The 15,953-nt window shown below is 37.5% G+C and overlaps 1 protein-coding gene across 1 annotated transcript in view; it reads left to right on the top strand.

Moving 5' to 3' along the window:
- Positions 1–15,953, top strand: part of mthfd1l (methylenetetrahydrofolate dehydrogenase (NADP+ dependent) 1 like) — a 51,382-nt gene that overhangs the window by 33,584 nt on the left and 1,845 nt on the right. Inside the window, exons 22-27 of the mRNA XM_059356802.1 lie at positions 942–983; positions 3,434–3,537; positions 4,881–5,058; positions 5,810–5,917; positions 6,063–6,215; positions 15,744–15,862. Of these exons, the coding sequence (XP_059212785.1) occupies positions 942–983; positions 3,434–3,537; positions 4,881–5,058; positions 5,810–5,917; positions 6,063–6,215; positions 15,744–15,833 (675 nt within the window). The 3' untranslated portion in view covers positions 15,834–15,862. The remainder of the gene's footprint in view (positions 1–941; positions 984–3,433; positions 3,538–4,880; positions 5,059–5,809; positions 5,918–6,062; positions 6,216–15,743; positions 15,863–15,953) is intronic.

Below are 15,953 nucleotides of genomic sequence, written 5' to 3'. Positions count from 1 at the left end.
TTCATTTATTCATTATCCTTAATGGATTATCCACACTCGGGTCGCAGGGGGCTGGAGCCGATCCCAGCTGACATTAGGCGATGCGGTGGGTACACCCTGGACAGGCCGCCAGAGAGACAAACAATGACGCTCACATTCACTCCTACGGGCAATTTAGAGTCACCATTTAAAGCTAATTGCTTGTTTTTCAGTGCTAAAATCAGTATTGGCATGAGTTTCAAAAATCCTATATCAGTCGGGCAGTTTGAATTACACTGGATGGCTGTCTATTCCTGTACATAAAGCTGCCTTATATCATCAATATCATAATGTGGTTTTGTAGCCCAACTTTCACCCGAAGACTTTCTCTGATAGAAACAATCAACGGTAAACGTTTTGAACAACCTCAACTATCCCATTGAACGTACACTCTATCTGTCCCTATCATCCCAACGGAAAACAGCAACATGCATTAAATGTTCATGACCAAATGTAACTTGGAACATTGATTAGAAATTGGTTTTGCAGATTATCCAATCACTGAATGTCATTGTTGTTATCAAACAGCAGCACAATCAACAGATATATACATTGCATGCTACTAAGACACATCACAAGGTTGTGTGAGGGTTTTATTGCCCTTTTTGTGACTGAATCCGGGGTGTCAAACTGAAACAAAAACCAGCAGACACAAAGGGACTTTCATGGATCAGTTTCACACTAAATTCTCCTGTGTGGTCAAACAAATGTGTCTAAAAACTCAAAACTAGATGGAAAATAAAAACGATATTTTGCTGAATGTGACTGAAAAGGATCCAGCAGCTTATACTGAACATACCATCCAGCGAACAGTACAGCAAAGCACACAAGAATGTTAAAAAATAACAAAATCAAATATATGTTGAATAAAGATTATGTATTATAATAAGCACTGTAATTAAATGGATTGTCTTTGTTTTAAGGTGTCGGCAGGCGCTCCTCTTCCCAGAGAGTACATTGATGAGGTAAGAGTCCTATAGATACGCATGAACTCACACAGAAATAATAAGCACTGTGACAATAAAAAACAACGATAAACATGACAGACATGGAAACATTATGAGCTGAGGAGTTTTCGATTTTTTCCTTCTCTTCCAATCAAGTCAAAATAATTGACTGAACCTGTTTTTATTACATTTAGTCATAAAGGTCAGGATGTTTGTAGGAAGATTAAATCTATTTAAAGTCATTGACTAATGCAAGACTCTCATTAGAAAACAATCATGTGCTCATTAACATAATGCTGTGTGGTGGTGTGTCTGTGCATTATGGGTCGAGTGAACTGCCACAGCAGCCCTCGACATTCCTAACGTGTCCTCAGTGATCCAGACGGCCCGGAGCTTCTTATAAAGATGTGAGGATCTGGAGACCTCGGAGGCTTAGCCTACAATCATGTTTTTTCATTTTCATTTTATCATTTGATTTTGAAAAAAATTCAATTTTATTTTTCGAACAAACGAGGGAAAAAGATGAGTTTTTCTTTTTACTTATTATTATTATTATTATTATTATTATTATTATTATTATTATTAAATAATATTATTCTAAAATAATATTAGACATTATTCATTTTTAATAAACTTTTTAAAACTAAATTATTTTCTATTTTTTCCTTTTCCTGCTGTGTACCACAGTTTTTGTACATTACAGTAGTAAAGCTTTGAAGTATAAAATAAATAACTAATTATATTTTAGAGTGGGATTGATTTTATTTATTTAAAGACAATAATGCATTCAATTAGTTAAATAAATTTAGAATTTATATCACTTGTAAATAATTATTATAAATATAAGAAAAAATATAATGAATAAATAAATAATATATAATTTATTTAAGTAGATAATACTATAATAATACATGTAAATGGTTTATTTTTCACTCCAGGCTGAGGTAGGGAGGAAAACCTGCTTTAAAAAATCCCCATGTACATGTGAATAAGGGTTGCAATGGTATGAAATTTTCATGGTACAATAATAAGTAAATAATAATGGTATATAGTATTACACAAATATTGTTATTATTATTACCAATTAAAGTGAGTATTAAAGGAATTAATGTATTTTTCTTTTTGGTGAAACATACTTTATTATAATTCAAATTACATTGTTTAACGGAAATATGTGTAAAAAGTAATAAGATAAGATATGACTTTATTTATCCCGCAGTGGGGAAATTTAGTTGTCACAACAGCTCACGATACATATGTTTATATATATATATATATATAACAGAATAAAGAATATAAAAAATAAGGCATATACCTACATTCTATGCACATTTACATACATTTCTGCTATTTGGCATTAATTATTAATATATATTTTTTGTGTTTGTTTGTTTTCTTGAAAGTACTTTTTTTGCAATTTTACAGATATTGCACATTGGAGAAATTATATTTTAGCATGTTAAATCGGTTAAATTTTATACCGCAATACCGTTATATTACTGCAACCCCAGACTGAACTGGCCTGAATTGCATGGATATAATTTACAGTTCACACAATATAACATATCACTTATCAGATCCCATATACTAGGTTTTCTCTTTGGTGTGCCATCCTTTGACACATTCATAAAGATTTGTGTGTGATGCAATAAAGGAAGCTTCAGATTGTACTCCGCCTTTCTGCCTCAGCTGTTATTTCGTGGACATTTAATTCCCCGCCTACATACATAAATACTTCGCCCACTAACGTGGTTAAGAGCACTTATTTGATTAACAGCACAAATACAACCTTTGCATGTGGTTTCCGGGTATGTTGGTCTTAGCAAAGTGGAGGCTTGGATTCTTGTCCATATGTTGGTGTGTGTGTGTGTGTGTGTGCGTGCACGGGTGCATGTTCATATCTGGCTAAAATCACTGGTCTTTGAGGCGGGTTCAGCTGAGTAAATAATGAAGCAGTATAAGTTAATTGTAAAGCCTATAACGAGAACCAGAAGTACTGAGGAAAACAGAGCCGTGGAAATGAATTTATGGGACCTGTATGGCCTTAGTGCTGGGAGCCCGGGGCTGCACACACACACACACACACACATACACACACACACACACACAGTAGAGTGGAAGATTGGATTACTTACCACAGTCAAACTTGGAGCTCAATATGCTCTGGAATAACTGGACCTCTGCACATAGTAATATATAATGTGAGAATGATAAATGAATACATGCACACAGTAGGACACTACCAGTCTTATTTTATTATGTTTTTTCTGTAGTAGTGGAGGTTGTCGCTCCAAGCCATATCATGTATGGCGAGCGAGCAGTCGAGCCTGATATGTGCTACAGTGGTCAGCCAGCTGTAGCTCATTTTACATGCGATTCAGTTCATAGTTCATTTTCAGTTACAATTACATTGTACAATCATACATTTCTGAGCTTTTCTTTTTCCCCTCTGTCTCTTTCTCCTTTAGAATCTGAGTCTCGTTGAAGGTGGATGCCGTAGCAATCTGAGGAAGCAGATCCAGATTGCGCACCTGTTTGGGGTTCCAGTCGTGGTCGCACTCAATGTCTTCAAGTAAGATGCATGCACACACGCACAACCACAAAAACTAACATTTAAGCACCAGCTTTTTCGTAATATACAGTCAGTTCATGGACTTAAAGAGAGTTCAGAATTTTTAAGTATGGTTGTATGAGGTACCCATCCACAGTCAGTGTATTACCTACAGTAGATGGCAGTTCCTACACACCCAGTTTGCAAAATCGGTATCAGTTGAAGTGTACGCTATTAAGAATTATTTCATCACTTTACCTGGCCATCAAACAGCGGTTTCTGACAGGGAACTGAGAGCGTTATATCCATCTATTAATCTCTTCAAAGTCACCAGACTTCATTGACAAAAACATCATAATTTTACCTCGTTGCAGGTGTACCGCTGCCTTAATTGGTTAGATTGTGTGTGTTATGGTGTAACTTTCTTGGTTTGTAAAGGGTTAATGGAGGTTCATCAAAGTCACACAATAACACAAACAAACCAGAGGATAAAGGGAGTGGAAGACCTGCAACTCCCATGGTCTGCAAGGTAAAATGACTCTTTTTGTCAACAGAGTCTGGCTTTGAAAGAGAATATAGGGGAGGCTTCAGTTCCCCCTGTGTAAATTCAAACAATGCTGCCTGATGGCTAAGTAAAGCTGAGAAAATATTCAAAATATAGTGAACACTTAACCACTTAATGTTCAAGATCCTTTTTGGGGGGAATTGGTTATTGTGGGCAGTGGATGTTTAGGGGGAGATAGCAGGTCAACAATAAATGTCACATAGAAGTGGTGACATCATCTGAAAGCTGTGAACCTGAAGATTAATTTGAGATGCAGCTCAGCACTGTGTCAAGTTGTTCTGGTCAAAAATATCTTATAAAAATGACTTAATTATTTATTGAAACCTGTTAGGGTGTATAAGGGGTCATAACATTAGTGTTGGCTTTCTGAAGTCCACTTCTCTGTTCAACTATGTCCCATAAGTTATTGCAGCAATTTTTGGGTTGATACCATTTGCTAAACACATTTGGTGCTGAATAATGCAATTTTATTGCTGAATAATGCAATTTTATTCATACCGAGAATAGATAAAAATGCTCAGAAAATCCTCCAGAATATAACATTAATAGGTTCTTACTGGCTATTATGCATTTAGCTGCTGCCCCTGTCAATCTACTGTAGAAAATACACTGAATACCTCATTCAACCCCTCTTCTACAAAAGGTATTTAAAGTATTCCTTTAAGAGTAATAACTGGGTAGTCCACACATTCCTTGAGACCACAAAAACCTTATTTTCATTTGGTTAATTTTGTCTATAAATGGGTCATTTGTCGCCAATAAGCACCGCTAACAACATTTACCTTTGGTGAACCTTCAGGACAGACACCCAGGCAGAGATCGACCTCGTGTGTCAGACGGCGAAAGAGTGCGGAGCTTCTGACGCCGTGCCGTGTCACCACTGGGCGCAGGGCGGCCGAGGGTCCATAGAGCTGGCCCAGGCTGTGAATGAGGCTGCCAGCAAACCCAGCAACTTCCAGTTCCTGTACAACATAGAGGTGAGAGCAGATTCTCTGGATGGAAAATCAGCATTTTATGTGTCTCAATTGATCATAATTTTTAAAAAAAACCCTCAAGGCATGTTTTAAGACATGAAAATACCTTTAATAATTTGTCTCTCATATTGATTTTCCACTGTAAAGTTAAATTGTCCAGTTAAAAATTACATCTAATAATTTTCCTTCAATGAAAAATCCATAAGCAAAAGATAGTGTTTTTGAGTGCAGGCTTTAAGAAAATAGCCTTTCACTTAAAGACTTCTCAGTTGTTTTACTGCCTTTTTGCTGTTTTTTTGCTAAATAATAGGCAATAATCTCTATTCCTACTCTACACTATTGGGAACTTTGTGTTTGCAGTCACTGATTTGTATTTCTTTGGAAGAATAGCTAGAGAATGTGAAGGTAAAAAACATCAGCTGCTTTGAATTAGTGAGTTGTGACTTACATTAACTGATCCTGTTAGGCTGATGTATGTTTGTGTGTGTGTGCCTGCAAGAGTCCAACAATAGGACCACAGTACTGAGTTAATAAAGCCAATTACAAGTAGAATATATTAAAGGGATCGTTGTAGTAGTATGCATTGTCTAGTTTGAGTCGAACAGTAAAAGTCAAACATGTTCAGTGATGTAATTTCCACTGCGTAGCTCCCATTAACCCAAACGTAACACGGATGTGTATGCACTAAATCTAATTTACTTACTGGAGTGCTCATGTGTTTCCACCTGCCTCTGACGCACCGTTTTTCCCATAGATGCCGATAGTGGAGAAGATCCGAACAATCGCCCAGAAAGTGTATGGAGCCGATGACATTGAGCTGTCTCCAGAGGCCGAAGCCAAGATAGATTACTACAATCAACAGGTGAGATCACTGCTGCTGAAATAACAAGTGACTCACACACTGACAGCACTCATGCAGCTCATCTCTTTTTCTCTGTCTCACTTTCTCTCTAACTTACACAAATACACACGTTTACCACTTTCCTCGTTTGTTTTTCTTTAACCAGGGTTATGGGTCATTGCCCATCTGCATGGCCAAGACTCACCTGTCCCTGTCCCACATGCCCAACAAGAAGGGTGTCCCCACTGGATTCGTTCTGCCAATCAGAGATGTTCGTGCGAGCATCGGGGCCGGTTTCATCTACCCACTTGTGGGAACGGTATGTAACTGTTCTCTGCAGCAGTTCAGAGCAGCAGGCTGGTCTGTCCTTGTGCTCATAGCCCATTTTTAACACATGATTATGATGTAATTTACTGGGTATTAAGTGTTAATCACAAACACTTCATGGAAGAATAAAAGCTTTAATTTACACATGGTAAAATACTACATACTGCACTCTACAAGTGATTGTAGTGTACCTGGACCACTTTTATATTGGACTTTAGTTGGAGACTCGTATGTATGTGGATGGAGCAGATATTACATGTGGAAACTAAAATATTTCTTGCTTTTGCACAGTCACAGATACATGTACAGGTATTTCTGCACAGATGCAGATACAGATTAGGCAACATAGATTGTCTCAGTATTATACTATATGTAGAATTAGATTCCAGTGGTGGCTGTGTGGGATTGTTTCCAGCTTGTGCGATCCAAACATTTCTAATAACTCCAGAGCATTAAAACGTCCAAAGTCTAAATTTATTTAACAAACATAGATGTAATCATTTCTAAAATTCACAACAGAATCTTCTGCTTCTATCTATATTTGTTGGCACTTAGCCTTTAAAAAAAATCATTGCAGTCAAAAAACTATTAGCTCTCCCTTTCAAATAAGAGGCACACACCTGTATTAACGATGCCGTCTTGCAGCTAATTAAATAGATTTTATTCATTTAACTACAATATCAACAAAATCATGCTCTGCTCTTCATCACAACTGCTCCACTTACATACGAACTTTAACTATAGAAAGGTAGAAAGGTGTTGAAAGAAAGTTGATTCAATAAAAAAAAACCTCATTAAATCTGATAATTCACTATTCAAATCAAGGATTTTTTTTCTCATAAAATATGATGACAGACATTCAACCCTTCATTCAGAAAAACAATGGAAATTTGCACAGTGCTACTAACTGGTGAACATAGTGAAGCATTTATGAGCATATAAGTCTGACTTTCCCTCAGGAGTTGGTAGAGACCAAAATCAAACACAAACATCTCTCAAAAGAGTGATAATGTTGCACCATAACTACTGGATGTGTAATAAACAAGTTCACGCTTTTAACAAGGTGCTGATATCTCAATGTTGTGTTTCTACAACGTCTTTTCACTATTTCCAAGTGGCCAAAAAAATCAGGTATTGTATGTTTAAAGTCAAATCTGGAACACGTTAGTCTTCACCCTGAGGGCTCAGTAAGTGTTTTGGCTCAGAACCAAAGATTGTTGCACCGCAGGGAATCATAGCAAAGTGTTTATGATGAACTTTGACCCTGTGCACAGAGCTTCATGTTTGCTTTCTTGTGTTTTTTTGTTTGTTTTTGGAACATGTGTATTTCGGCATTTCAGTGGGTAACATTTCTGTCTGTGTAGCCTGCTCTCAAAGTGTCAAAGCAGTTATAAATGGCTATTTACCGCACAAGACATCGAATCTAATTTTACAACCTGGCTCCGTTTCGTTTACCTCGTTACTGTGAGATCCAGCTCAGACACTGATGACTCCAGCTGCTCGCTTTGATCTCCCTTGGATGTAGATAGAAATTAAGTTTGGCTTCACTAATTAACTAAACTAATTAAAAGCCCAATCTATGCTTCTGGGAAACCAAATCCTCTGATATTTTATCTTGATGTTGTGGTTTGTTGCTGTGAAGTTAAATGCCTCTTCTGCATCTCTAGAAACTTCACGTTCACGTCGTGTTTGTCTCTGAACTTTGCTTCTCCTGAGCTGGTTAGAGGTGAGCCGGGCTAACTGGGTGCCTCTCAGTTGATGATGGGCTGGGCAGGAAGGAAGCAGCTTCCTGAGCGTTTTGCCTCCTGCCGTTTCACCAGCGTGCCCTGAGGGGTGGGCTTTGATACGCTGAGGCAGAGGTGTCAAACACCGGGCATGCTGGGAAGGCACGGCAGTGTCTTGGTGTGGCGTCTGTCCAGTCTCGGAACCTTGCCTTTGATCTGCCGTGGCCCGCGGAGCCGCTGGCACGTTGACAACCCCTGAACTGTGACTCCTAACCCAAAGGAAGTCTCCAAATTGTTCTTTGAACTCTTTGGTTAGACTGCCAGACTGATCCGTAGACATTTTGAAGCCTCAGCCCACAACTACTAAAAATGACGCATGATGTAGATTCTCAGTCACGTTTCAAGGGGAAACCATTTATGTTCCCGGAATGAAGTCGCAAAAATGATTTCATTATATGATTTACTGTGCCACATCAGGTTATAAATCTAACGCACCCCGCCCTCGCCTTTATAGTGACGCGCTTCCGCCTGTTTTTGCTGAGTCAATGTACGTAATATGTTAAATATAGATTACCAATTTGCAGTGGTGGAATGTTACTAAGTACATTTACTCAAGTACTGTACTTAAGTAAAACTTTGAGGTACTTGTACTTAACTTGAGTATTTCCATGTTATGTAACTTTATTCTTCTACCTCACTACATTTAGAGGCAAATATTGGATTTTTTACATTTAGCTGACAACTGTAGTTACTTTTCAGGTCAAGATTTAACATAAAAACAGTATATTAAGTAGTTAAAAAGAGCCCTGCCTTGAGAAAATTGAAATGCATCAATAATAATCCAATAATATATTTGGAATATGTAGAATATGACATATAACACTGTACGTTGGTCCATTCTGCATGAAGAGTACTTTTACTTTTGATACTTTAAGTACATTTTGATGCTGATACTTTTGTAATTTACTTTTTGTAACTTTAGTAAATATTGAATGCAGGACTTTTACTTGTAATGGAGTCATTTCAAAGTGTGGTATTATTACTTTTACTTAAGTAAGAGATCTGAATACTTCTTCCACCCCTGCCAATTTGTTAATTATATATTTAGGATTTTAACATTTGCAGATTTTGACTGCATAATGTTTCCAATGTCAAAAAGGAATTGCAATAAATAATTTTGATCTCTATATTGACCAAAATAACTGCGATAGGATTTTGCTATAATAAAGTAGCACTAAAGTTTCAAACATGTTGCGTTTCATTTAAAGTGCTCTAAATGAACATTGCTCTTTTTATTTAATGAACTCTGACAAACTCTCTGGTTAGATGTAAATCCAAGAGGTAGAAAGATCTCACCAACAAACCCCTGAGGCGGTGAGGGCGTGAGTGTGAGAGGAGGGTGGAGGGGGTTAAGGGTCTTTATGGGTGAAGAATCAGGAAGGGGCTGATGTCATTCTTCAGATATGTGAGGGAGGGGTCGCACGCAGAACAATAGATCTCTTTAGAGTTCATATCCCGTTAAAGCTGCTTCCAGTGCACCATTTGATTTATAAAGACCCCCTCCGTGGCCTGATATTCCACACGGTCACAACTGGTTAATGTTTAACAAGTTGTAGATGCTTACAGGAGAAGGAACACTGCAGATGAAAGAAGACCTTAATTTATGTTCGCCAACTTTGGTCAAGTTCAAAGACCGACAAGCTCAGTTAAACCAGGGCATATTTTCATCTTGAACCTGACCTTCACTTCAACTGTAGTTTTACTTCAGTTACAGCAAAACTGATGCAAAGAAAGATAATCAAGTTACAGTACAGAAAGTTGAAGCTGTGTCCCTGTGCATCAGAACTGCAGTTGATGAACATTTATTTAGTCACATTAAACCAGAGTCCTAAACTCGCAGAGTAATTATTCTGACGTTTACAAGTTTCCTCCGTGAAGTTCAAAGTGCTCCCTAAGGGAAGCAATTCACTCCCACAGGTGAGAGTTCAAACCAGACTCATGAACTCTTCAGTCGCATCAGTGTAACTCCTCCTTTTCTAGCCACTGAGTCACTAAACCATTCATTTTTCACAATAGTCTCACAGCCAGTAATGAAACCTCATTAGATGAACATATAGCATATAATGAAAGGAGCCTCCATTTATCTTTTTTATTAACCCTTGTATTGTCTTAGGGGTCAAAAATGATGCACCACTATGTTTAACAGCAGAGGAAACCTCCTTAACCGTATTTTTTCAACTTGAAATTCAATTACTTTTCCTAGAATGACCCCAACATGAGAAAAAATAAAACATTGCCTTTGTTTACATTTCCACAAAAGCTGTACACCAACAGGGGACAAATCTTGTCTCAGGTGTCATTTTTGACCCGGCAGCTATAAAAAATAAAAAAAAAAACATAAAAACCATGCATGCATGAGTGGACGTACGCTTGCACACTTGCTAAAAAGTTATGTTTACACATACACAGTACCTTTTTAGCAATAAAAAAAAAATAACCCCCCATTTTAGTAAAACAGTACAGAATAGTCTGATTAAACATAGTTTTTCTGCACTGTAAGATGGAAAACCTCAATATTCACAAAGTTTGTGATGAATGGTTGTTTCTTCATGCAAAAAAGATTTGGGTTTTAAAATTCAATCAAGCTGTTTTATTTTAGGGGTTTAGTGAAGGTGGGTTAATTTCAACCCTTAGGGTGGTCACCACCTTTCAAAAAAAAAAAGCCCCCGTTACACACTGGGCGGCACCTTTTCACAATAAAACAATCACAACATTGTAAAACACAGTATATATACTAACATGGAAAAACAAGCTATATAATACAAATACACAACAAAGAACCTTGCTAAATGTCATTTACACTGTCCCTTTTTTAAAATTTGTATTATTCTGTCAATTCTTTTTCTTATCCTTTTTTCTGATCCTGGCCCTGTATTAGCCACAAAATATAACATCAAGAATAATATTCTCTGAAGAAAAATCTCGTCCTGCTTCCTTTTTAACTGGCAAGCATATTTGCTCACTGCCAGACTTTTCCTGGGAAAATGTAAACAGGCTCTTCTGGTCTGCATGCTGCTGATTTTGTCTGATTTTGCGGGAAATCGGACTTGGAGACAGTCATTAAGAATAACTAAATATAAATGTTCTGCTGAGGGTCTTGTTTGTTTATGTCGGCATCTGTATTTAATTGAGACTGTTTCAAAAACTACTTAAAGAACTATTTGTTGTTGCTTTAATATTTACTCACCCGTACTGTAATTTCATCATCCGCCTCCCTCTAACGGTCTATTAATCTTAACTGGCACACTTTTATAATCTCCTCAATCCTCTTCTGTAGCAACTGTTCTGTTGTTGACAGAGACTCCTCTCCAGAATCAGTGGGGGGTAGAAATCCAGCTACATTGTCTCCTCCAGGGTTTCCCCTGACAAAGACGCATTGTGTTTGGGCATAATAGAGGGACTTATTTGGCTGAGTGGAGTTTCCAACTTTAGCCACGGAGTGTTGTGTTTTTTTGCGAGTGCCAACTTGTTCTCAGGCTGGAGAGGAGGACCAGCAGAACAGCACATCCTTTGTTGCTTTCAGAGACCTTGACAGTTAGTCTTCACATTTTAGCATCTTTTGATATTTAAATGTGCAGCCTGAGAGTTTAAACCAAAAGAGCGGAGAGGATTTTAAGATCAAATTCCTTTTTAAGGTTGTTTTTATTTCATATTTTTGAATGAGTTTGGAAGTTTTGAGTTGTATCATCTGTGATCTGAGCATTATAGTGCACAGCAATGTCATTGAATGAGAGTGTAACAGTGGGGAGTTGGTGAGGGGTAAAGGGCGATTCTTCTTTTTTATTGTCGCCCTACATTATTTAGGATGATAAGACGGTTGGATTGTCATGTTTTTGGATCATATTTTATGGTATGTATAATTAATGTTTGTGAATGGAAGTCCTGTTTAGCAGTACAATCAGTTTCTCCTTTTTTTACCTGTTTATTAATCAGCTGATTGTTCATACATAATAGAGCATGATGCCGCATGGTCAATCAAATACAGTAACAGAATCATGGTATTCCATTGGAGTGGACAATAGTCTTCGTATTGGACAACCCTGCAAGGGTTGCCTGACAGTAATCGATCACCAAACATCATAACAACTTGAATGTCCCTCAGGATAAATAGTCCGTCTCTGTCTCTGTGTCTCTCTCTGTCTCTCTCTCTGTCTGTCTCTGTCTCTCCCCATCCAGGCCTACAGCTGTGTGTGAGTTTGTGATGGCGTTATTAAGTGCTTAAAAAGTAGCAATTCTGATTTATTTAATGGTGCACAGACTGATTTCACGAGTACAAAAAAAGTTTTTTTAGGAGTTTTTCCCTGGCCGCTGTGAGGGTCTAAGGACAGAAAGTGTCGTACCATTTACAGTCTGTAAAGCCAGTTGAGGCAAATCTGTGATTTGTGATTTTGGGCTATACAAATAAAAATTGACTTGACTTGACTTAAGGCTGTCACATCAATGAAAGTAAATTAGAAGAGAATTTGCTCAAACTATTTAGTACTTTTAAGAATGCACTTATTTTTTCAGTCTATACAATGCACTAATTTGTGGTGAAAGACTTAATTAGTAGACAGAAATCCTTTTATTCTTAATGGTGGATATAACCCCTGCATTGGGTTTTGTGCCCTTATGATTTGAGTATTCTGTATGACTTGCACAGACGATCAACGTCCATTGTGATGTCTCACTATGGATAATGTCATATGCCAGTTTGGTGGACATAGCCCCACCCTATTTAGGGTGTAAGTTAACAAGCTGGAGCAGAATAAAACGGTATAATGCAGAGGGAAACCTCACATTGCTCTCCCTGATAGAACTCCTGTTTGTCATTCTAACAGTGTTTTTACATGCATTATAACAAACACACACTTCAATATTGCAGAGGTAGACAGTTTCCAGTGCCCCAGCATTTTACATTTATTGTGAATAAATGTTATGTAACTTTTTGTAGTGAAAAAAGTGCCTTTTTATGTTTTTCTAGACATACAGGGATAGTAAATATGCCAATTTAGGAATACTTTGGTAAATAATTCTTGTTATATTAATAATGATCAAAAGTTTTGATTCAACAAGGAGAGTTTCATGTTGATCCATGACTCACCTAAACTGTGAGTCACCAAACACGGTCTATGATAAGAAAATTAAAGTTAATTTAAATTCCTGTAATGGCTTCTCCTTCTGAGCAGTTCATTAATGACATCATGCATTAATGTTCGGACACTGTGATGTCACAACTAAAAGGAGGAATGACATCATCTCTCCGCCGCTTTTGTTCTTAATGCGTCCATTAGAATAAAAAGTGATGTATTGTTATTGAATTCCTTTAAAGCTGCTCATAGTCTGAGTCATCTGTGGTTAAAGAGCATATTGATGGTCAGAGCAGTCGCGTAACAGCAGTTACTGTTGACATCAGATGGGAGCGAGCAGTTACCGTCCGCTCTGTCTGATTATGTAAGCATGCACTCCTCATTTGGTCCCTTCGTTTCCTCAGACAGGAAATTGGCTGGTGACTTCCTCCTGTCTCATTCCCGCTAATGGGCCCATAAAACTGGCCCTGGGTCAAAAGAAAGGAAGGAGGCACGCAAAGAATGTCGCTCCCTGTCTAATGAGCGAGATAATTTACTTTTCAGCTCGGATGGGACGATGTGAAGTTTTGGGAGAGGAAAGTTGTTGCCTTGGATCAGTTGTGTCGTGCGAACCAGTTCCTTCTTTTTTATCTACCACGTGTGATTTGAAATGTTATGAATCAGATTAGTTTTGGCACCTAAACCAAATGAAAAAATAATTTAATTACACTGTTAACAACACACACGCTGCTCATATGTGGTCTTGTTGACTGTGTGTGTGTCAGCCTCCATTCACATCCTCCAATCTGTTTACGTCACAAATTTCATTAGGAGGAATTTCACTGCCGCCTTTTTTTTACTGTCTTCTTATCGAATCTGTCTGAATACAACTTAACACTTAAATTAGTTGTGAATAAATGTTGTGTAACTATTTGTTAGAAAATGTATATTATATTTCCAAAAAGGGCAGAATGTCGATAAAGGACCTCAAATTTGTTTTTGAGACGTTGCAGTTTTTTATTCTTTTTTTTTTTTTTAACGTATTATATGATAAGTAAATATTGATTTTTTTATTAGGTCACATTAACTAGCCTCATGTCCCCCAATATCTATAGTTTCTGGTCTCTGAAATTTGATTTGATTTATTTGCACACAATCATTCAAAATACAAACAATAAACACAACAAATGTATCTATCACATGGAAGGAAAAAAAAAACTGTGTGCTGGAGAGGTCAGAAACCCGGGGTGGGCTTATAGAGAAACCTCACCAGGTCACTATAACTCAAAAAAATACAAACAAAATAATTACAGGCTGAAATTAAATTTGATGAAAATATAATACAAAGACTGTTACCGGCTAAAACTCGATTTGCAGAAAATAGGTTCATAATAAGAAATGAAACATCAGGACTCACAATTACAAACGATGTACAATATGTAGTTTGTTAGTTTACCTGTTGAGATCTTTAACTATTTCAGATATAAAATGCGGATTCTTTTAGGTATTTATGAGATGAACCTCAATGAGATTCTCGTAAATCCCGTGGTTTCTCCATACCCTCTTCTTCTGGCAGTGATCTCGATTCATCACAGCGGTAGTCAGTATTACCGCTGTGACTCTGTGTAAAGCTCTTTAACTTCGTCTCATATCTGTGAGGCAGTCTTTTGTTATCTATATTTTGGCGACAGTGAGAACAAAGCTGCTATTGTCTACGGTCAAATTCATCACCGCTAAAGTGTAGGTTGTCAACACATTGATCATCTGTCTGCCTGGAGTTAAATGAGTCCAGATTATAGTCATTGAACCTGGAGGAGGGGTTGATTTTACTCGGTCTCATTTACACAAAGTTTAATACAAAGTCTGAGTGGACGGTGTTTCGGTGTGGGACAGCTGTGTTGTTGTAAAGGCCTTAATATAAGGTTTAAGTTATTATCAAGATTGTAATCTTATTTCATTCTGTTGTCACTGATGTTGTACTTTATGAAACTCCTGTTGTGAACCAGCTGTTCTTGCATTCATTTAGCTATGTTGAAAAGCTCTGTTTCAGTTTACTTGTGAGTTAATAGTGAATCTCAGCACTCGTTAAGAGTGATTGGGCCCTATTTCAACAGCCTTCAGTGAGTGGATGGTCTAAAGTGCATGGTGCGAGTGCATTAAGGGCATTTCCAACTCCACTTTTTCTAGTTAAAAAGCACACAATCTGGGTGCAAAGTAAGGCACAACCATATAATTTACTACATTTCATGATCAGTGAAATTAATATTGAGTAGAATTTAGTTCAGAGTTCACATTGGTCCGGCCCACTGCATCCTTTGCAGTATCCCATGTAGCCCTCTGGGAAAATGAATTGCCCACCCCTGCTTTAGACCGCCAAGGTCTATCATTCTTTCCTTTTTTTTTTTTACTTTGGTGCAATTTCTGTTCAATGTTCAGTTTGTTCCATAGAAAAACATTGGAGCTAATTACCTTTAGTTTTTTTATACAACAAGCAAATTTTAGCAGCATACTGAAAGCAGCAGAAAGGCAGAACTGATTACACTTTAATACTGATTTATTTATCGCAAGAAATATCGTTATTGTGATATTAAACAACGTTAGAGCTTATTTTCTCATATTATACAGCCCTAATATTCCCTACCTGCCAGTTGATTCCTTCCCCACTTCTTCTTCTGTTGTTTCCTTCAGATGAGCACCATGCCCGGCCTGCCCACCCGCCCCTGTTTCTACGACATTGACCTTGACCCGGTCACAGAGGAGATCACGGGGCTCTTCTGAGCAAACTTCAATCAAACAAATCCTCACAGGTATCCTCTCGTGCACATCAACATAAAATAAACCATTCCAGCCATCTCGAGGAGCATTATAAATATTTTACAAGCAGCCATTGTCTCTATA

The sequence above is a fragment of the Centropristis striata genome, chromosome 18 (assembly GCF_030273125.1).
Source record: "Centropristis striata isolate RG_2023a ecotype Rhode Island chromosome 18, C.striata_1.0, whole genome shotgun sequence".
In the NCBI taxonomy this organism is placed as follows: Eukaryota; Metazoa; Chordata; class Actinopteri; order Perciformes; family Serranidae; genus Centropristis; species Centropristis striata.
This window is presented reverse-complemented; position numbering and strand designations above follow the sequence as displayed.